The 19,756-nt window shown below is 46.0% G+C and overlaps 2 protein-coding genes across 2 annotated transcripts; one reads left to right on the plus strand and one right to left on the minus strand.

Moving 5' to 3' along the window:
- The first annotated feature begins 1,271 nt into the window (after window positions 1-1,271).
- LOC136644399 (olfactory receptor 5J3-like) lies at window positions 1,272-2,207 on the plus strand. The gene has a single exon (XM_066620251.1). It carries the CDS (start codon window positions 1,272-1,274, stop codon window positions 2,205-2,207), a length of 936 nt encoding a protein of 311 aa, XP_066476348.1.
- Window positions 2,208-9,020: 6,813 nt separating this feature from the next.
- Window positions 9,021-9,992, minus strand: LOC136644406 (olfactory receptor 5AR1-like). Its single transcript, XM_066620264.1, has one exon. The coding sequence runs from the start codon at window positions 9,981-9,983 to the stop codon at window positions 9,021-9,023; it is 963 nt and encodes a 320-aa protein (XP_066476361.1). The 5' UTR covers window positions 9,984-9,992.
- Window positions 9,993-19,756: the final 9,764 nt, after the last annotated feature.

Genomic DNA, 19,756 nt, shown 5'->3' on the forward strand with positions numbered 1-19,756 from the left:
CTATGTGGGTTAAACGGAACAGTGGTTGAAATATGCAGCAATGCCCTATTGTTGCAGTTGTGTGGGCAGGGCATGTTATAGCTAGCTAGCTAGTGGTAGGGAGATGGGTTCTCTCTTTTCTATTGTCCAGTAATGCATACTCTTTGATTACCTAGGGTGCTATTCTCTCTCTCTCTCTCTCTCTCTCTCTCTCTCTCCCACCCATTCACCCATACCCCCCCCCCAGAGTGCAATCTTAATCAGCTTTCCAGTGCCGTTACCTCTGTGCCAAAAGGGCATAAGCTGCAATGGGGGCAATCACTGAGGGCTCCTCAAGGTAAGGGACAATTTGCTCCCTTATCTCAGGGTTGCATTGCGGCTGCATTAGTTCTGAAAAGTTGGTCAGGACTGGGCTGCCAGAGATTTAGCTAGGTAGACAAGATGGAGGATCCACTTGAATCATTGTTGTTTTCGCATCCATCAATGACTCCCAGCACTCCATTTGAGAAGCAGATTGCCCCGATGGAATCCTTGTTCATATTCTCAGTCAACTTCATGGGCAACAGCCTAACGCTGATGGTAACACTGCTCAGATATCCCACAACAAACAAAGATTTGTTTGTGACAAAGATTTTAGAAGAAACTAGGGCCATGTTTTACTGAAAGTTAGAAAAGTTAGAATGCTAGGCATTGGTACAATGCAGCCAAGTACAGAATGGCTTCAGGAGGCTCCAGAGCTGCGGAGTAGCCTGACAAGGCCCTCCCCTTCCAGCCTGTTGGATAGCAGCCCAGCCTGTCACAAAGCGGGGGGGGGGGGGGAGAGAAACTGCACCAGGACACTTCCCTCCACATTTCTGAATGGAGCCCTGTTGTTTAGGCAATCACAGTGATCAAAGCAATGGTTCTGCTATAGTAGATTGGGGGTTTCTCACTGTACGTATGACATCTACTTCTATCCTATTCTCCTGTCTCACTTTGCTTTGAGACAGTGTTCCAAAAGCAGATTTGGTTTCAGACATTTATATCCCTACCAGGCTACTAAAATCTGAGTTAAAGCAGGGTCCACACCAATGACTGAGTTTCTCTGATCTCCACAGCATTACATAAGAACACAAGAAGAGCCCTGCTGGATCAGGCCAAAGGCGCATCTAATCCAGCTTCCTGTATCTCATGGTGGCCCACCAAATGCCCAAGGAGGCACACAAGACAACAGAGACAATCTGCGTCCCGGTGCCCTCCCCTGCATCTGGCAATCAGAAGCAGCCTGCCTCTAAAACCAAGAGCTTACACTGATGACAATGGAAAACAACACTCAGGTGACTGAGTTCATACTCACAGGGCTAACAGACCTTCCACAGCTCAAGACCACCCTCTTCATGTTGTTCCTTGCCGTTTATGCCATCACCCTGGTGGGGAATTTGGGCATGATCTTTGTAATTCAGTCCAGTCCTCAACTCCACACTCCTATGTACTTTTTCCTCATCAATTTATCCATCCTGGACATCTGCTATTCGTCATCTGTCACCCCCAAGTTTTTAACCGATTTCTTAAAAAGGAAGAAGACTATTTCTTTTGTTGGTTGTTTCACTCAATTTTATTTTTATAGTGTATTTGCCACCATTGAGTGCTACCTCCTGGCTGTGATGGCCTATGACCGTTACGTGGCTATATGTAATCCTCTGCTGTATTTTGTCATCATGTCCCAAAGAAAGCGCTTTCAGCTCATAGCTCTGTCCTGCAGTGCTGGGGTGATAAATGCCTTGATACACACAATTGCTGCTGCCAAACTCTCCTTCTGTGGCCCCAATGTCATTAACAATTTCTACTGTGAAGGCCCTCCACTCTTTGCCCTTTCTTGTTCCGACATCAGTCTCAATGATATGTTGATGTTTGTATTTGTTGGCTTCAATATGATAGCAACCAGTCTGACTGTCTTCACTTCCTATACCTACATCCTTGTTACTATTTTAAAGATCCGCTCTGCTAAAAGCCGGCAGAAAGCCTTTTCCACTTGCACATCTCATCTCACAGTCCTCACCATATTCTATGGGTTCTGTGGCTTCATGTATGCACGGTCCAGCTCTAGGAAGCATCGTAACCTAGACAAAACAGCCTCTGTGTTCTACGTAGTGCTGACTCCTATGCTGAACCCCTTGATCTACAGCCTGAGGAACCAGGAAGTAAGGAATGCCCTTAGAAAAGTCCTGTGGAGAAAAGCTATTCTCTAGCATGTAACTGAATCCTTGTTTATGAGACTTCGGGCGCAATCCTCACCCCTTATGTCAGTGCTTTCCAGCACTGGCATAGCGGTGCCAATGGGACATGTGGTGCATCCTGCAGTTGGGTATCACTCACTGAGGCCTCCTCAAAGTAAGGGAATGTTTGTTCCCTTACCTCAGAGCTGCATTGCCCTTATGTCAGTGCTGGAAAGCACTGGTATAAGGGGTTAGGATTGCGCCCTTCCTTTCTATTTTTTGTACATTTTCTGACTTCATCATCTTGCTGAAGACACAGCTTCAGCATAAGGTAACCCAGGCAGAATGCAACTGAAATCATTAAAGAGTCTTGAAGCACTTTCACAACCAAGTAAATTATTTCAGCAAATGCTTTTGGGGACTGTACAGTCTACTTCATCAGATGCAGGAAGTGAAATCCTCAGGGGGAAAGTACATCAGCGCATGAGGAGCCCAGTGTGAACTAGACAGGATATGACCATGAACTCCAAACTCATCTGAGCATTTTACTTTTGTCATTTTCATTTCACACTCTAGCCCCAGAGGCTTGCTGAAGTATGTGTTTGAGGAAGGAAATGCCCAATCAGAAAGAATTGGAACGGTCACACTTCCCAGCACTGTGAGCTGACAACTGGGCAATTATGAACACGCCCAGAATTTTTTTTTTTTAAAAATCTAATGAAACTCTGGCATTGACTGCAATAGTCACTGAACATCAGAGAACCCAGGCAGCCAAGGGCCCTTCTGAGGTGCAGAGCTGCCAGCTGGGGATGCAATTAGATGCTATTTTTTTTCTTTTCCAGTTTCCCCTCCTATGTAAGCCTTGAGCAGCACCAAGTATACCTACACTGATTGTCAGCTGGGTATTTCCCCCATTCTTTTTGTTTGTAATTAAACCCCCGCAAAACGTTGTTTTTATGGTTCATTATTTCTGTCTTGGAATCCCTCGATTTTACTCACCATTTCCTTGCACCAGTCTGGGAGGTGGGTGGGCCAAGGCCAATGTTCCAAGGTCCTCTGACATGCATGCGTAGGGGTACAGAGTGGGGGTACCCACTCTCTGCAAAAACTGCAGCTCCCACAGGCAGATGCCACCTTTCCTACATAATGCCACAAAACAATGCCATATCAGGTACACTGTGGGAAAAATGACAGTCAGCAGTTGAATTATGATGATAATTTATATACCGTTTTTCAACAACAACAAAAAGTTCACAAAGCATTTTACAGAGAAAATCAAATAACTAAATGGCTCCCTGACCCAAAGGGCTTATTCGAAAAAGATGCAGAAGTAACACCAGCAGTAGACAAGACACTGAATTAAGGTGAAAAGGGGTAGTTACCCTTCCTCTGCTTAATATAAGAGGAGGACCACTTTGAAATGTGCCTCTGTGCCCAGGTAGCAGGGTATTGTGAGTCAGCTGTGGGGGTGAGATTAAGAAGAGGTGGCAAGACTACACAGAGGGACTCTACAAAGAAGATCTTCATGTCCCTGATAACCATGATAGTGTGACAGCTGAACTTGAGCCAGACATCCTGGAGTGTGAAGTCAGGCTGGACCTAGGAAGCAACACTAACAACAAAGTTAGCGGAGGTGACAGTATTCCAGTTGAGCTCCTTAAAAGTTTAAAAGATGGTGCTGTTAAAGTGCTGCACTCAATCTGCCAGCAAATTTCAACAGTGGCCTAGGGACTGGAAAAGATCAGTTTACATTCCAATCCGAAAGAAAGGCAATTCCAAAGAACATTCAAACAACTGCACCATTGTGCTTATTTCACATGCTAGCAAGGTTATGCTCAGTATCCTACACGCCAGGCTTCGGCAGGATGTGAACAGAAAACCACCAGAAGTACAAGCTGGTTTTCAAAGAGGCAGAGGAACTAGAGATCAAATTGCCAGCATTCACTGGATTATGGAGAAAGCAAAGGAGTTCCAGAAAAACATCTACTTCTGCTTCATTGACTACACTAAAGCCTTTGACTGTGTGGATCACAACAAATTGTGGCAAGTTCTAGAAGAGATGGGAGTACCAAACCACCTAATCAATTTTCAGAGAAATCTGTATGCGGGTCGAGAGGCAGCAGTTAGAACTGGATATGGAACAACTGGTTGGTTTAAAATAGGAAAAGGAATACGACAAGGCTATATATTGTCACCCTGCTTATTTAACTTATATGCAGAATACATCATGCGAAAGGCTGGGTTGGATGAATCACAAGCCTGAGTTAAGATCGCTAGGAGAAATATCAATAACCTCAGAAATGCAGATGATGCCACTCTAATGGCAGAAAGTGAGGAGGATCTAAAGAACTTCTTGATGAGGGTGAAAGAGGAAAGTGCAAAATGTGTCTTGTAACTTAACATTAAAAAAGCTATGTTCATGGCATCCGGTCCCATCACCTCATGGCAAATAGGAAGGGGAAGAAATGGAAGCTGTGACAGAATTCATCTTCTTGAGCTCCAAGATCATAGCAGATGGAGATTGCAGTCAGGAAATTAAGACGCTTGTTTCTTGGGAGGAAAACTATGGTAAGCCTAGACAACTTAATGAAAAGCCCAGACAACACCATGTCAACAAAGGTCCATATAGTCAAAGCTATGGTTTTCCCAGTAGTAATGTATGACTGTGAGAGCTGGACCATAAGGAGGGCTGAGCACTGTAGAATAGACGCTTTCGAATTATGGTGTTGGAGAAGACTTTTGAGAGTCCGCTTGACTGCAAGGAGTTCAAAACAGTCAATCCTACAGGAAATCAACCTTGTCTATTCTCCAGAAGGACTGATTCTGAAACTGAAGCTTAAATACTTTGCTCATCTCATGAAAAGGGAGGACTCGTTAGAAAAGACCCTGATGCTGGGAAAAATTGAAAGAAAAAGGAGAAGGGGCAGCAGAAGATGAGATGGTTAGATAGGGTCATGGAGGCAATGAACAAATGAATGAATTTGGACAAACTCCAGAAGTTAGTGGTAGACAGGGGGGCCTGGTGTGCTGTGGTCCACGGGGTCATGAAGAGTAGGACATGACTTAGGGCGCAATCCTAACCCCTTATGTCAGTGCTTTCCAGCACTGGCATAGCAGTGCCAATGGGATGTGTGCTGCATCCTGCAGCTGGGTGTCACTCATGGAGGCCTCCTCAAAGTAAGGGAATGTTTGTTTTCCTACCTCAGAGCTGCATTGCTCTTATGTCCGTGCTGGAAAGCACTTACATAAGGGGTTAGGATTGCTCCCTTAATGACTGAACATCAAAAAAATGGGGGAAGAACCGGGTGGGGGGGGAGGGCAGAATGGGACTTACAGGGAGAGGGTGAGAGGCATGTCAGGAGATGGGAGAGAATGGCACGCAGCATGGATGACTTATGCCTGATGCTATTCCCTTCCTTGCCTCCTGACACTCTCTCCTTGGACTTGTGCCAGCTAAAGTGTGGGTGCAGGTCTGAGGAGATCTGTCAACAAGTGGGAGGCTTATGAGGGGGTAACGGAAAATATGTTTTCTTACCTCTCCTAAGCCTCTCAATCAGCCTCACCCCACACCATGGCATGTAACGCAGCCCGTTTTGAAGCAGCCACATGCTATGGCGAAAGAAAGGATATGACTGGGCTGTAAGTAGACTAGCATGATAACACATAGTATTTTTTTTGAAGTTTCCCTAAACACTCAAAGTGCTTCACGTACTTTAGCTAAGGAATCCTTACCATGAACATGAACAACGACTCTGTAGGATAGCCTGGTATTATATATGTAAAATTAAGAGCCCAATTCTATCTGGGCCTTATGCTGCCACTGGTGCAGCAAGCACTGTGCTGTTCTGTGGGCCACTGCAAAGCCCTGGCGGCTGTGAGCAGGCAATTTCAGCCTTCAGAATCTCCACTGTCAACTGTAATATGGTGGCAGAAATGGATCAGGGCAGACTGGGGAGGAAACGGACTGAGTTGGGGGTAGGAGTGGAGTAGATCCCAGAACAGCCATGCCCATCAGATCCTATTGCTCCTTCCTGGCCGAGACCCACCACCAGAGTCTCCTAAGACTTATGCCAATGAACAAAATCAGTAAACAAAATTTCTAAGTAAATATTTTTTGCATGTGCTATTTCTTTAACCTTTCAAGTACCAATTGTGTCCATGCACGTAATCTGAATTAGGAAAAAGCCTGTTGTGTGCTTTATGTGGAACTCCCCAATTGTCTGCTATCAGGTTCTCTTTCCATTTTGACATGCCTGATCATTTTCACAGTGACAGTAGTACCTTTGAAAGTTTTCATCTTCTTACAGTGTGCTAATCAGCCCCTAAAGAGTTTGCTTACAAGAGTAGAAAAAGTCCCTTGGCAAGCTGGTCTCATAGCACCATTGCTCTTAACTAGACCCAGGATAGATCGTCAGAATGGAAGTCAACAAACCTATCAGTCCCAGAGAGCTTTTTCTTTATTCACCAGGGCATGAGAATGACTAATTAGTCATCTGGGTTATCATAGCTCTTGAATTGATGTTCATTCCTTCATCACGAAAAAGATCCTTTGAAGGCCTACTGACTGGCAGGACTTCTCATAATCTATCCTTTAGGTTGACATAGACAATGGAGTTCATCTCCAGTGAAATCCTGAAATGGCAGTGTTCTCATACTCAAGCTGGAGACAGATAGCAGTAGCTGGGATTTTTTTCCCCCCCAGTGTTGTATGAAAGAGGTGTCGCTGCTCAAGATGTGTACACTCAGTTCACCTACTCTGCAGAACTGGTGTTGCAGACCTCTGTAAAAATCTTGCAAAACTTTTTGACTGCACTTGATGTGGGGAAAAAGAAAACCGTACACCCTGAGGCTACAGTGCTTCTGTTTGAAGCTTCTGATATTCCATCTTCATGTCTCTTGAACAGTCTGCCTCCACTTTGAATTGGTGCATTAGATCTACTCATTACTCATTACCCCTATGCAGCCCACCCGTTGCCTGCCCTCCCACTACCCTGAAACACCCCAGTTTTGTCTTTTTGTGACACCCAGAGACCGGCACAAAACAGAGAGAGAGAGAGAGAGAGAGAGAGAGAGAGAGAGAGAGAGAGAGAGAGAGAGAGAACACATTTTTAAATCAGAGATAAATTACTCAGCAAAAGTTAACCATATTAAAGTCACTTATTTTTAGATTAGTTTTCGGAGTTCATGGTTTTTTTTAATAACTCTGGATCTTACTTCAAAGCTGTTTTAGATTTTAAGGGTTCTTAAAATGCTTGGGATGCCCCTGAGTGAACCAATCCTCACCAACCCCAAAGGGTCAAGACAGCTGGATAACACAGGCCAGCAGGCAAAGCCTTATATTTAGCCTCTAGCACATTCTAATCAAGGGGCTTGCTGTCTTCCAGTCCTGCCAACTACGCTAATTTGTCCTGTACAAAAAATGTTCTGTCTCCCAATGCCCACTTTTTTTTGGCTAATTAACATGTCCTTATCTCTAGAAACAACAGCTGTGGTGTGCAAAGGAATGAACACCGAACTCCTTATCTATAGCAATTAACCAAATTTATTGCTATAAACATGTTCCCTGCAATCCCTCTTGTCCAGAGGCTTTCCCTCCCCAAAACTCCACTCAGTGGGTAAAGGTCAAAAGCCTCCAGTCCAAGTCCACAGTCTCCAGAGCACAGTCCAGTCTTCCCAGTCCAGTCTTCTGCAGCAGAGTCCCTTCATCTATGTCAGAGTCTTCCAGCAGGGTCTAGCAGACCCCTTCTCCTGGTGTGTCCATCTCGTAGGTCTGGGGTGGCCCGTACATCACATATGTCTGGGTCGCCATAGGTCTGGGTTAGACAACTTTGGGCTACTTCTGAAGCTGCCTTTTATTCTTGGATGCCCATTACCCAAAATGCAGCTCAGCTGTGAGCTACCTTGTTAGCCCCTTGTTAAGACCAAATAAGGCTCAGGTGAGCCATCTCTTCAGTCCATGTCCATTCAAAGTCCCATCAAAGTCAAATGCAGCTCAGGTGTCCACCCAGGTCTCCATTGGCCTTGATTGATTACAGCTATGGAGCCAGCCCTGCCCTTCCCAGAGCTGTCAAACAGCTGTCAAAACATGGAATCGCTGTCAACACAACATCACCCACCTGATGATCTTCTGATCTTCCATTACACTTGCCAACCAGCCTCTTCAGGCCAGTCTGACATCATTGGAATGGTCCTGATTCACCCCTTGTCTTTGCTTACCTTACAGTTGACACCATATGTTGATGTCTACCTACCCACCCGGCGTGACACCTGCCACATGAAGGTGTCAGACTCACACTTGACCCTACCCACCACAACACCTATTAAAAATTCTTTAAGCTCTGCTGCAATTCTGCAAGAAAAATGTCTGTGCTGGCTGTTAACAAGTGAACCTAGTTTGTATGAAAAAGGTCAGGCATTCGGCTTCAATCTCTGGGTGCCAAATGATGGCCCCGCCTTGCAACAAAACAAGGATCCCAAAATGAGCGTTAAGTCTTTTCCTGGTCACACTAACTGTGCATATCCTCCTAGTGCCCCTCCAGACCCTGTGTGGCAGGAGGTTGGACCAAAGGATACCAATCTCCAGGAACCAGTGCCATATGAAAGATAGTTCCCTATGAACCTGCAGCCTCAAGGACATGTATCCAATCTCTGGGTACTGAATGACAGCCCCAATGTGCAATGAAACAAGCAACCCAACATGGGCATTATGCTTTTTCCTGTCCACAGCAAGTCTATGTATCCTCCTAGTGGCCCTTCAGACCCTGTGTAGCAGGAGGTTGGACCAGAGGGTACCAATCCGCAGGAACCAGCACCAAATGAGAGACAGCTACCTGTGGACCTGCAGTTTCAAGGACATGGTAGTCCTCTGGTTAAGAAAGAATCCAGCTTCTTCTTGATCAACTTCCTAAAAGTTTCTTTAACATCCTTGTTCCTCAGGCTGTAGATCAGAGGGTTGAGCATGGGGATCACCACAGTGTAGAACATGGATGCCCATTTGTCTTGGTCCAGAGAATAAACTGAAGTGGGTCGTAGATACATGAAAATCATAGTTCCATAAAATATAGTGACCCCCGTGAAGTGGGACCCACAGGTGGAGAAAGCTTTGAGCTTTCCTGAGGCAGAGGGCATTCTTAGGATAGCAACTAAGATAAAGGCATAAGAGACAAGGATGACTGAAAGGGAGCTCACATCGAAAAAACCACCAAAAACAAAAAGCAGAATCTCATTGATGTGGGTGTCTGAGCAAGAGATTGCAAGGAGGGGAGGAACATCACAGAAGAAATGGTTGATGAGGTTGGAGTTGCAGAAGCGAAGGCTAAAGGTGGCCGTTGTGTGTATTATGGCATTAGCTGTGCCGGCAATGTATGACCCAAGTGACAGCCACGTACAGAGAGATTTGGACATGGCAGAGGAGTAGAGCAGTGGGTTGCAGATGGCCACATAGCGGTCGTAGGCCATCGCTGCCAAAATGTAAAACTCAGAACTTACAAAGGCTACATAGAAATAGAGCTGGGCAGTGCAGCCAAGTAAGGAGATAGTTCTGCTGTCAGATACTATGTCAGACAGCATTCTGGGGGCAATGGCAGAAGAGTAGCAGAGGTCACAGAAGGACAAGTGCCACAGGAAGAAGTACATGGGGTTGTGAAGTTGGGGATGAAATGAGATCAGGATGATCATGCCCAGGTTTCCCACCATGTTGACCAAATAGATGAGCAGGAAAGCTACAAAGAATATGAATTGCATTTGTGGGTCATCTGAGATCCCCAAGAGGATGAACTCATTGACAGTAGAACTATTTCCCTCAATCATTCTCAGGATGATAAGACAGTTTCAGTAGACGTAAGAAGTTACGATTGCTGTGTTCCCTGGAACTGAATGTCAGGGTCTTTGTCTATAAACCAGGTGCGGGAGATCCCTCTTTTCTCTCTGGACTGTCTGGAATATCTGTTAGGAAAGAAGAGAAAGAGAAAAAAATGGGTGAAGAGAGGAGGAGGAGGAGGAGAAGAAGAAGAAGAAGAAAGGAAGTTGTTAAAAGTTAAGGCTGCAATCCTAACCACACTTTCCTGAGAGTAATCACCATTGAACAAAATAGGACTTACTTCTGAATAGGCGTGGTTAGAATTTTGCCCTAAGGCAAAGATTGCGCTATGCACAGTTTTCATATATTGTAAATGTTGGAAAAGAATGTTTCTGTATACACAAATTAAAGGTTCAGTGGTAGCTCACGATCTTACCTTTGAATCAGTCGGCCTCCCTCCTCTCCTGGTTGTACGAAAGTGCCTTACGGTAATTTCGCGACACCTCCAGGCCGGTGCATGTGACTTGCGCCAGCCCAATGGCCGGTTAGGTTTGGGCCCTCAGTCACTCATCACCAGTCTTGGGTCAGATCACCATGGATCCACTCATGGTGTCATGTGCACTTTCTATAGGGACATGGTCTCTTTTAAAGGCACAACAATTGGTAAGACATTATATTTTCAAAACAGAATAACAGAATGCAAATCCAGCCATGTAGTATACATTATCAAAAGCAAGCTCCCTGAATTCCACTTTCAGTATGTTGACTACAGACCTTTACATGCACTTCAAAAATCACATCAGCCATAACAGTAAAAAAGCTTGAGCAGCCTGTTCCTAAACATTTCTAATCTGTTTGCCAAAACCGCTATGGAGATACTTCCATAGAGAGAGCTGGAGAAAGTATAGATTCTTGGAGATACTTCCACTTGAGAAAACATCAAATCCTAGGATACTGAAAGTAGAATAAAATGTCTCAATATAGAAACTAAAGACCCTAACCCCTCATGGTCTCTATCTTGAGGACAATACACAGGCTACCATAGACTGCAATCCCTATGCATACTTACCTGAAAGAAAGCCCTATTGAACAGAATAGGACTTACATCTGAGTAAACATGCAGAGGATTATGTTGTTAAGTCTTCATATCTCTCTTTAAATCTCTGGCACCAACCATTCTGTTGAGGATTCCAACACCCCTAACAAGCTCCAGATTGTCCCCACCTTGGCTGGTGACACCTTAACTGTGTTACTGATGAAGGTGGAAGTTGAACTATTTAAAATTAACATTCTCCCTGGTCAATCACTAATTTAGACAATGCTTTTTAGTGTTGGATACTATTCTTCAGTGATCCACAGCCTACTTCCCTGCAGTGCTCTCTCTCTCTCTCTCACGCGCTCTCTCTCTCTCTGTGTTGGGATGATGGATGCTGAAATCTATCAAAGCTGTGCTTGACCTTCAGTAGCTTTAGAAGGCTGGTGATGCAAGGATTCCAAGTCATTGACCTCTACTTCATTTGCTTTCCTCCTTAAAATCTCTTGTAGGTGAGAGGACTAACATCCAAGTGTTGACCTCAATGTCAGTAGTATTCTTATGATCCCCCTAACCTCCTGAGCATCTTCAGTTGCCCAACTGCCTAGACACTATTTACTGGATGCTGGGTTTTCTGCCTCAGAAAAAATGATGTCGTTATAGCAGAGCAGGAGGTGCTAAGAGCTCAGCTCCCAAAGGATCATATGATTCCCACATCATGGGATGCATGTTCTTGCATATAGCGTTTTTAGATGAATAGTCATCTTATTCCATTGGCTCTCCAGTTCTTTGTGGCATTATTTTTTCTTGTTCCTGGAATGCTGAATTTTGACCTTCTTATCTGTTCAGGAGAATAGATGATATCACAGAACCAGGAGGAGAGCAATGGAGTTTCAACCTCCATTTTCTATGATGAGTCATCTGGCACATACAAAGCTCAGAAGTCTTTGACAATCACATTGTCTCATCAAGCCCCTGCAGATGACTCTGCAATATCTTTCCAAAGCAAACTAACTTTGAATTCATTCTTATTCCTGAGTTAAAAGTACTTTGCTTCCCAAGAAAGACAGGAGAGCCAAGAGCTGTCCGTAATTCATTCCACTTTCTGACTTTATCTCCTGGTCTTATATAAAAAGCCAAATCGCTCTTTTTCAGTACAAACCTATGCATGGCTACTCAAAAGTAAGCCCTGCTGAAACTAGTGGAACTTACTCCCAGGTAAGTGTGTATAGGATTGCAGCCTTTGTTGGAATTGTTAAGGAGAAGTTATGATTCTTGCTTTGTTTCCTCTCTAGGTTTTGACTCTGAGCCAGAGTCAGAGATTATTGCACTTACCAGCTCTCTCACAGCTGATCTCCTTGCTTGCTTCTTGTGTCTTCCCTTAAGGGCTGACTGTCACTAGCAGAGCCCTGAAGCATAAGGTGTTGAAGCTTCAGTACCATTCCTTCTATGGAAAGAAATCCCACTGTTGCTCCTTAGGGTTCTATGGTGGGGGTGAGCCCTACTCACCCATGGATTTCTGAAGGGTCCTCCTGCAATGTGCTGATTTTCTGCATGTGGAGTTACATCACACGAAGAGGACTACTAATAAGGAGAGTCTGTGACCTTTGGGACTTGCTCCCTGAGGTGTGTCTTACCTTGGCAGCGCAGATGTGCAAAGGTGTATGATTGGCAGCCCATGATAAATTTCTGTCTTGGGAAAGAAAGAAAGAAATCCAGAGTAAATGGTGCATCCATGTCCAGGGACCCAGAAGAGGAAAGGCTGCTAATACAAACATCTGTGGCTCAGACTGTGGTTCTAATGAGATCCCATTTGTTCAGTTCTCCCCAAATGGATATAAGAAGCCAAAGGTCAATGAGGGCCTGCAAATGAGAAGTGCAACAGGAAGCATCTCATTAAAGAGACACTCCTAGTTGCAATGTTTAGAGTTATTACAGCTGTTTTCATGCAAGGACTGGCTTGCATATGTCCATATGTGGACCCCAGTGTCTGTGGTATGAATTCTGAAGTTGGTGGTTCCAGTTCTCCCTTCTTCTCAGTCATTTCCCCAACTTCTGGAAAAGCAGAAACTGGTCAACGGCAGAAGAAGGAAATTGGGGAGAGCAGTAGAGACTATAGGTGGTAGACCATCCAGTATACTAGTCTCTACTACTTCTTCCAGGCTCCTTATTCCTTCCGTGTCTACCTTGCAGGAAGCAGAAAGAGACGGATGATAATTGCTACCCTTGCCCAAAGAAGGAGCCAGCCCTAAATGGGGGGGGGGGGGAAGAGACAGAGTTGTTGATCTGCCTGTGGCCCAAGGAAGAAAGGAAGGAAGTGCTAGATGGGGATGGCTTAATGTAGCAGCAGCGGGTCAAATACGCAAACACAGAGGCAGTAAGTCACACAGAAGAGTGAAGGACAAAAGACATATGGGGTCCTGTGATGCAGCTTTTTGTATCTTTTTCTTCCATAGAATTATATGGAGTTGAAAGAATGGGATAAGCAATCAACAGTTTTTGACATTTATGGCACAATCCTATCTTCCCTCCCCCCATCAATACAGCCATGGTGCCTGAGTACGTGCTGCATCCTGCAGGGGAGGGGGAATCTCAGAAGTCTCTTCTGGGTAAGCCTCTAAGGTCCAGATGGGTCTACTTGGACCTGTGCCATTGAATTGCTGGGAAGGTCTGACCTGGAATCCTGCTAAAATGTAAAACTCAGAACTTACAAAAACTCCATAGAAATAAGGCTGGGCAGTGTAGCCCACTAAGGAGATGTTTCTGCTGTCAGATACTAAGTCGGACAGCATTCTGGGGACAATGGCAGAGGAGTAGCAGAGGTCATAGAAGGACAAGTGCCACAGGAAGAAGTACATGGTGTTGTGAAGTTGGGGATCAAATGAGATCAGGATGATCATGCCCAGGTTTCCCACCATGTTGACCAAATAGATGAGCAGGAATGCTACAAAGAATATGATTTGCATTTGTGGGTCATCTGAGATCCCCAAGAGGATGAACTCATTGACAGTAGAACTATTTCCTTTGACCATTCTCAGGATGAGAAGACAGTTTCAGTAGATGTACGAAGTTATGATTGCTGTGTTCCCTGGAACTGAATGTCAGGGTCTTTTTCTATAAACCAGGTGCTTCAGATCCCTCTTCTCTCTTTGGACTGTCAGGAATATCTGTTAGGGAAGAAGAGAAGGAGAAAAAAATGGGTGAAGAAGAAGAAGAAGAAGAAGAAGCAGAAGAAGCAGAAGCAGAAGCAGAAGCAGAAGAAGAAGAAGAAGAAGAAGAAGAAGAAGAAGAAGAAGAAGAAGAAGAAGAAGAAGAAGAAGAAGAAGAAGAAGAAGAAGAAGAAGAAGAAGAAGAAGAAGAAGAGAGAAATATCAAAAGTTAAGACAAAGATTGCTCTATGCACAATTTTCATATATCTGAAATGTTGAAAAAGAATGTTTCTGTATATAGAAATCGGGTAAATTCAATGGTAGCTCCTGCTGCAATTAGGAGCTCTGCCATATAGAGGGGAAATTCTCAAGTCTTCCTAATTTCTCCTGCATAGGAAGCCCTTCATGTTGCATTCCACTTCATTCTTGTGGATCCCCCAACTTTGAGAAGTTCACATTGGGGTGCCTTGGAGAAGAGGGTAAACGGGTGTACTCTTGCAGTCTTTCCATGCATTTGTCTTGAGATCCAACCCAGTAATCCTTTGTCTGAAATCCTATACTTACCTGATAGTAGATCCCATTGAAATAAATGTTGCTTCTGCCTAGACCAGCATAGGTGCTGTTTGTTTACCTATACCAGTTGCAATCTTTTCCTGAAGCTATAGCACTGATCGGAAATTTATTAAGAAAGTTGTTTTTGGCAGAAGACGAAGCTTGCTGTATACCAAGAAAATGTCACTGAACTTTTGAGGCCCATCTGACAGTGACTAGCACTGAAGCAGGTTCCTTAGCCTTGGGATTATTTGAATATTCCCCTATGGACTATAATGACAGGATCCCTGAATGCACACAGACAGCCAAGTGCGCATATGGTTGCTTGTCTGGAGACTCTTTCAGACTGTATAATTGATGCTCGGAGGTTTGGTGCTTGGGATTCTACTTCTCATCACATGTTCATATAAAGTCTGAAAAGTACTAGTGAAGGATGCATGAAGGTGAGTTAAATCATTAGGTTTATAGAGATGTTGTTTGCACCAGGTGTAATGTCCTTATACAGGTTGAGCCTCATTATTCACATGGGTTTCCTTTCCAATCAGGCACGTAGATGGCGAAAAATGCACAATAGCAAATCAATTTTAAAAACAAAGTTTCTTTGCTCTGGTGATTGAAAAACAGCCTTGCTGACCTTTGTGATGTAAGATAAGAATCATTACGAAGACACTCCATCAATCAGTCATCCTCCAAGAGCTTACAAAGGCTTAGTGCCCTTCACCCCTCATTGCTCACTTCACCCCTCCCTTCACCAATACAAAGTGATCACCTTTCTTTCACGTGCTCAGGGGAAGGGAGGGGTTGCCTGGAGAGAGAAGGACTGATGGATTGTCAGCCAGTTGCCCTCTCTCTCTCTCTCTCACATTAAGGAGGCTCTTGTTAAAGGACTGTTCAGTTTTTTAAACTGATTTTAAAGGGATGCATTTTTCCCCTTCTCCGGGGATCAGCACATTCCTTCTCATTTGCAGTGGTCATTTGTGTTGATTCAAATTGTGTATAAAAAAATCAGTGTATAACAAGGCTGGACCTGTATATGGAGAGCACTAGTGAAAAGTGAAACGGGCAGCCCAGTCCTAACCTGTGCTGAAACAGGGAGGCCGGTTGGCCTGCCTCGTATCCAGAGCAGGGTTGGGGCTGCTCGGCCAGGGCAAAGGGAATGCGTTTCCCTTACCTTGGGTAATGCTGCAGCAGCCCCATTGGGGCTACTTGGATTTCTGCCTAAAGAGGTGGTACAGATCCAGCCCAAAGCTGTGCTGGGTCAACTGGGAGTGGGGTAAGGATCCCTCCTAAGTGCCAGATCCTGGCCCCAATCCCTGCTCTCCCCATGGGCCTGCCTGCTGCCTGCCCTCCTGCTGCCCCAGAATGCCTCTGTTCTGTTCCTCCTCCCCCCCCCCCAAGCCCTTGTGCCGGCCAGACTTGGCTCTCAAGATCTTACTTTTGCGTTGGTTCTGTGGGCCCCGGGTTGGCCTCCCTCCTCTCCTGGTGGCACGAAAGTGCCTTACGGTACTTTTGCAACACCTCCAGGCTGGTGTATGTGACTTGCGCCAGCCCAAGGGCCGGTTAGGTTCGGGCCCTAAGTCACTCATCAACAAACTTGGGTCAGATCACCATGGATCCACTCATGGTGTCATGTGCACTTTCTATAGGGGCATGGTCACTTTCAAAGGCACAACAACTGGTAAGACATTTTATTTTTAAAACAGAATAACAGAATGCATGTCCAGCCATGTAGTATATGTTATCAAAAGCAAGCTCCCTGAATTCCACTTTTAGTATGTTGAAAGCAGACCTTTACACACACTTCAAAAATCACTTCAGCCATAACAGTAAAGAAGCTTGAGCAGCCTGTTCCTAAACATTTCCAATCTGATTGTCAAAACCTCTATGGAGATCACTGGCGTAGCTAGACGGGGGGGGGGGGGGAGCACTAAGTTTTGCAGACAGCCTCACCGTGGATTGCAATGGCCCCTCCCCCTCATCTTGGGAGGCATTCACCTCCATTTTGCCCCTCCCCACCCAAATGGCTCTAAAGGGGAAAGGAGGAGCCACTTGCATGCTGTGGTGAAGCTAAATGGAGGCTCCCAAGGGGAGAGGCCCATTGCACACCATGGTGAGGCTGTCTGCAAAACTTAGTACCACGCCCCCCCACTAGCTATGCCAGTTATGGATATACTTCCATAGAGAGAGCTGGAGAAAGCATAGATTCTTGGTGATACTTCCACTTGAGAAAGCATCAAATCCTCGGATACTGAAAGTAGAATAAAATGTCTAGATATACGAGTATAAACTAAAGAACCTAACCCCTCATGGTCTCTATCTTGAGGACTACACATGGGCTACCAAAGGCTATACCCTATACACACTTACCTGAAAGTAAGCCCTATTGAACAGAATGAGACTTACATCTGAGTAAACAAGCAGAGGATTATGTTGTTAAGTCTTCATATGTCTCTTTAAATCTCTGGCACCAACCATTCTGTTGAGAAACAAGCTCCAGATTGTCCCCACCTTGGCATGTTGGATATTATTCTTCAATGATCCAGAGCCAGATTCTCTGCAGTGCTCTGTGTGTGTGTGTTGGGAAGCTGTGCTTAACCTTCAGTAGCTTTAGAAGGCTGGTGATGCAAGGATTCCAAGTCATTGACCTCTACTTCATTTGCTTGCCTCCTTAAAATCTTTTGTAGGTGAGAGGACTAACATTCAAGTGTTGACCTCAAAGTCAGTAGTATGATTGTATGATTCCCATGTCATGGGATGTATATTCTTGCATATAGTGTTTTTAGGTGAATAGTCATCTTATTCCATTTGCTCTCCAGTTCTTTGTGGCATTATTTTTTCTTGTTCCTGGAACATTGAATTTTGACCCTCTTATCTATTCCAGAGAATAGATGATACCACAGAACCAGAAGGCGAACAATGGAGTTTCAACCTCCTTTTTTCTATGATGAGTCATCTGGCACATACAAACCACAGAAACCTTTGACAGACAAAAGCAGATGGGTCCAAGAGAAAGCTGCCTTGTTGTTGACCATAACCTAAGTATTTCTCTCTGGATAAGGGAGGAACATCCTGAGATCCATGAATGTTTCAGCTGTATTCTCAATGTCAGCCTGACTCTGTTTTACACTTACCAACCTGTCAGCTAATTGCTATAAAGGCCTGCTTTTACTAGACCAGGGGTCTCCAAACTTTTTGGCCAGAGGGCTGCATTAAATATCTGACACAGTGTTGAGGGTTGGAAAAAAAAATGAAATATAAAATTTATTTAAATAAATTAGAGATAGAAATTAGATGAGCGAATAAATGAATGAATGGGAACATTCATTTAATCTCTCTGGCCCTTGAACATCCTCCAGACGCAACCACAGCATAGTTCCAGTCATGTTTGGCCAAGGGGGCCAGAGATTTTCAGGGGACAAGAGGCTGGCTGCGGGCCAGATAGAGGCTCACCATGGGCTGCATCTGGCCCCCGGGCCAGAGTTTGGAGGCCCCTGTACTAGACAATTCAAGAGAAGCATTGAATCCAGACTTCCGGTTGAGTCGCGGAGCTCTGAACAAGCCCTGGTGAGAACGGGGCTAACGGGAACTTCTGCTTTCTTTGGTTGGAGGGCATTTAAAAGCCCACTGACATCCTCCCCCAGGTAGGGGAAGGGCTGGGGATGCCTGAGACCCGAGGGGGGTGTGAGTTTGGCGATAGAGGAGCTCTGAATAGGGGTTTCTCTATCTGCTTTGAACTCCCCCCCAGTGAAGGCTTCGCTAAAATCGCAACAGGAGTTACCTGGGTCAAGAAATTTGGCTTAAGATCCTGGCTGATTCAGCCTCTTAATTTATATGTGAAAAAAAATTGGCAAAAAAGAAACAGCGTTTGAACCGGAGATTTAACGGTGATAAGGAGGCTTTGGGAAGGAGACGACAAATGCGAGATCTGAGGAGGAGGAGGAACGAAGAAAAGACATCAAGCTGATTGGTCAGTAAGGAGTGAATTCCGGTGGCACAAGTATTAGCACCCTGCCCGCACAGGAAGACACAGGAAGGGCCAGCCTCGCAGCCGATTGGCTGGGGGCTAATTGGTCTGGGGCCACGTGCAGGCTGCTCAGAGAAGCCCGCGCAGTCGGGACCAGGCAGCGGTCAAGGAAGGATCCCTGCTTGCTGCTCCCCAACTGAAGGCCATGTGGGGTGGCCTCCGAGCTCAACCGTCTCTGCTGTGGGAGCCTTGCCTGCCCACCTGCCCTTCAGGGGTTCCACCGGAGGGCAGTGAGCAGTATCAGGCAGTTGTGCCCAGCAGAGGCTGCTTAGTGTGGCTTGGGGGTTCCCCCCCGCTTGCTTTCAAGCAGGGGTGACTCTTCACTCCCCTTGGCTGTGAGCCGGTGGCTGGAGCTCCTGCGCTACCTGTTTGGGTTGGGGGTTGGTGTGCTTCGTGGGTGGCGAGCGGGACTGAGCGCCTCGCTCTCAGGCTCAGCGGCTGCTGAGCTGTGGCTATCAGCGGAGCCGGGCTGGTGCCGCCTCCAGTGTCCTGCCCCACCCCGCCAACTCTGGTGAGCCGGACCTGAGCCTCCCGCTGGGTGGTTAGGGTGGCGTCGGGGTTTGGGGGTTGGCGCGCTTCTGTGGGTGGTGAGAGCGGGACCTGAGGTCCTCGCCTTCGGGCTCGGTGGCTGCTGGGCTTCAGCTACCAGTGGAGCCAGGCTGGTGCTGCTTGCGCCCGCCTTCTCCCCCGCCCCTGCTTTTTGCCGGCGACCAGCTGCGCCTGGCGAGGGGCCAGGCATGCCTGAGCCCAACCTAAGCCTCCCGCTGGCTGGGGCTTGCGGGGCTGTGTGGGCCTGAGACCCATCCTCCCGCTGGCTGGCCGGAGGGGCGAGCCTGCTGTCGGTTGGGGGCAGCTGGAGTGTACTGCCTGAGCTCCCCCCTGGCTGGGTTGGACTGTGGGCCTGCCCTCCTGCCCCACGCTTGTTTTCCTGCCTCCCACCTTAGTGGAGAGTGAATGGCAGGCAGTGTTTGCTGCTGGCTGAAGCTGTGCGGGCTGTTTGGAGCTGAGCAGTCCTAGCTACGCTTC

The sequence above is a fragment of the Tiliqua scincoides genome, chromosome 1 (genome assembly GCF_035046505.1).
Source record: "Tiliqua scincoides isolate rTilSci1 chromosome 1, rTilSci1.hap2, whole genome shotgun sequence".
Classification (NCBI taxonomy): domain Eukaryota; kingdom Metazoa; phylum Chordata; class Lepidosauria; order Squamata; family Scincidae; genus Tiliqua; species Tiliqua scincoides.